This window comes from Neopelma chrysocephalum, unplaced genomic scaffold (genome assembly GCF_003984885.1).
Source record: "Neopelma chrysocephalum unplaced genomic scaffold, ASM398488v2 Primary Assembly neopelma1_94399, whole genome shotgun sequence".
Lineage (NCBI taxonomy): Eukaryota > Metazoa > Chordata > Aves > Passeriformes > Pipridae > Neopelma > Neopelma chrysocephalum.
In genome coordinates, this window is record NW_020923106.1 from 691 (window position 1) to 1,353 (window position 663).

Below are 663 nucleotides of genomic sequence, written 5' to 3' on the forward strand. Positions count from 1 at the left end.
TGGGCACCTCCAGCATCCCCGCTCCCCCTGACCCCTCTCTGTGCCCCCCAGCACCTTCAGCATCCCCACTCCCCTCGGGGAACTCTAACCTGGCCCCTCTCTGTGCCCCTCAGGTACCTCCAGCATCCCCTCTTCCCCGTGGAGCTCTAACCCGGCCCCTCTCTGTGCCACTCCCAGCACCTCCATCTTCCCCTCTCCCCTCGCTCACCGTTCCCTCGCGGTGCCTCCCCCGCTCCCCCTCCTTCCCCTCACTCAGCGACCCCTCGCTGTGCCCCCGTTACCCCCCCGCACCCCCTTTCCCCCCATTCACCGGCCCCTCTCTGCGCTCCCCCGGCACCTCCTTCCCCTCTGGCTCACCCACCCTCACCGTGCCCCCCCTTTCTCACCCCCCCAGCCCCTCCCTGTGCCCCCCCCGGCTCCCTCTCGCCCCTGTCCCCCTGTGACCCCCCCTGTCCCCGCAGGGCGATTCGGGCGGTCCCCTCCACTGCGCCATCAATGGCCAGTACCAGGTGCACGGGGTCACCAGCTTCGTGTCCAGCCAGGGCTGCAACGTGGTCCAAAAGCCCACCGTGTTCACGCGCGTCTCCGCCTACATCTCCTGGATCAACAGCGTGAGGCCCAAACCGGGAGCGGCCCCGCCGATGGACCGTTCCCCTTCCCGTT

The 663-nt window shown here is 69.5% G+C and overlaps 1 protein-coding gene across 1 annotated transcript in view; it reads left to right on the forward strand.

Moving 5' to 3' along the window:
- LOC113980490 (chymotrypsin-like elastase family member 1) overlaps positions 1 to 611 on the forward strand; it is a gene marked incomplete at both ends in the record, with an annotated part of 1,284 nt that extends 673 nt beyond the window's left edge. Inside the window, one exon of the mRNA XM_027707694.1 lies at positions 462 to 611. Coding sequence (XP_027563495.1) covers positions 462 to 611 — 150 coding nt within the window. The remainder of the gene's footprint in view (positions 1 to 461) is intronic.
- Positions 612 to 663: the final 52 nt, after the last annotated feature.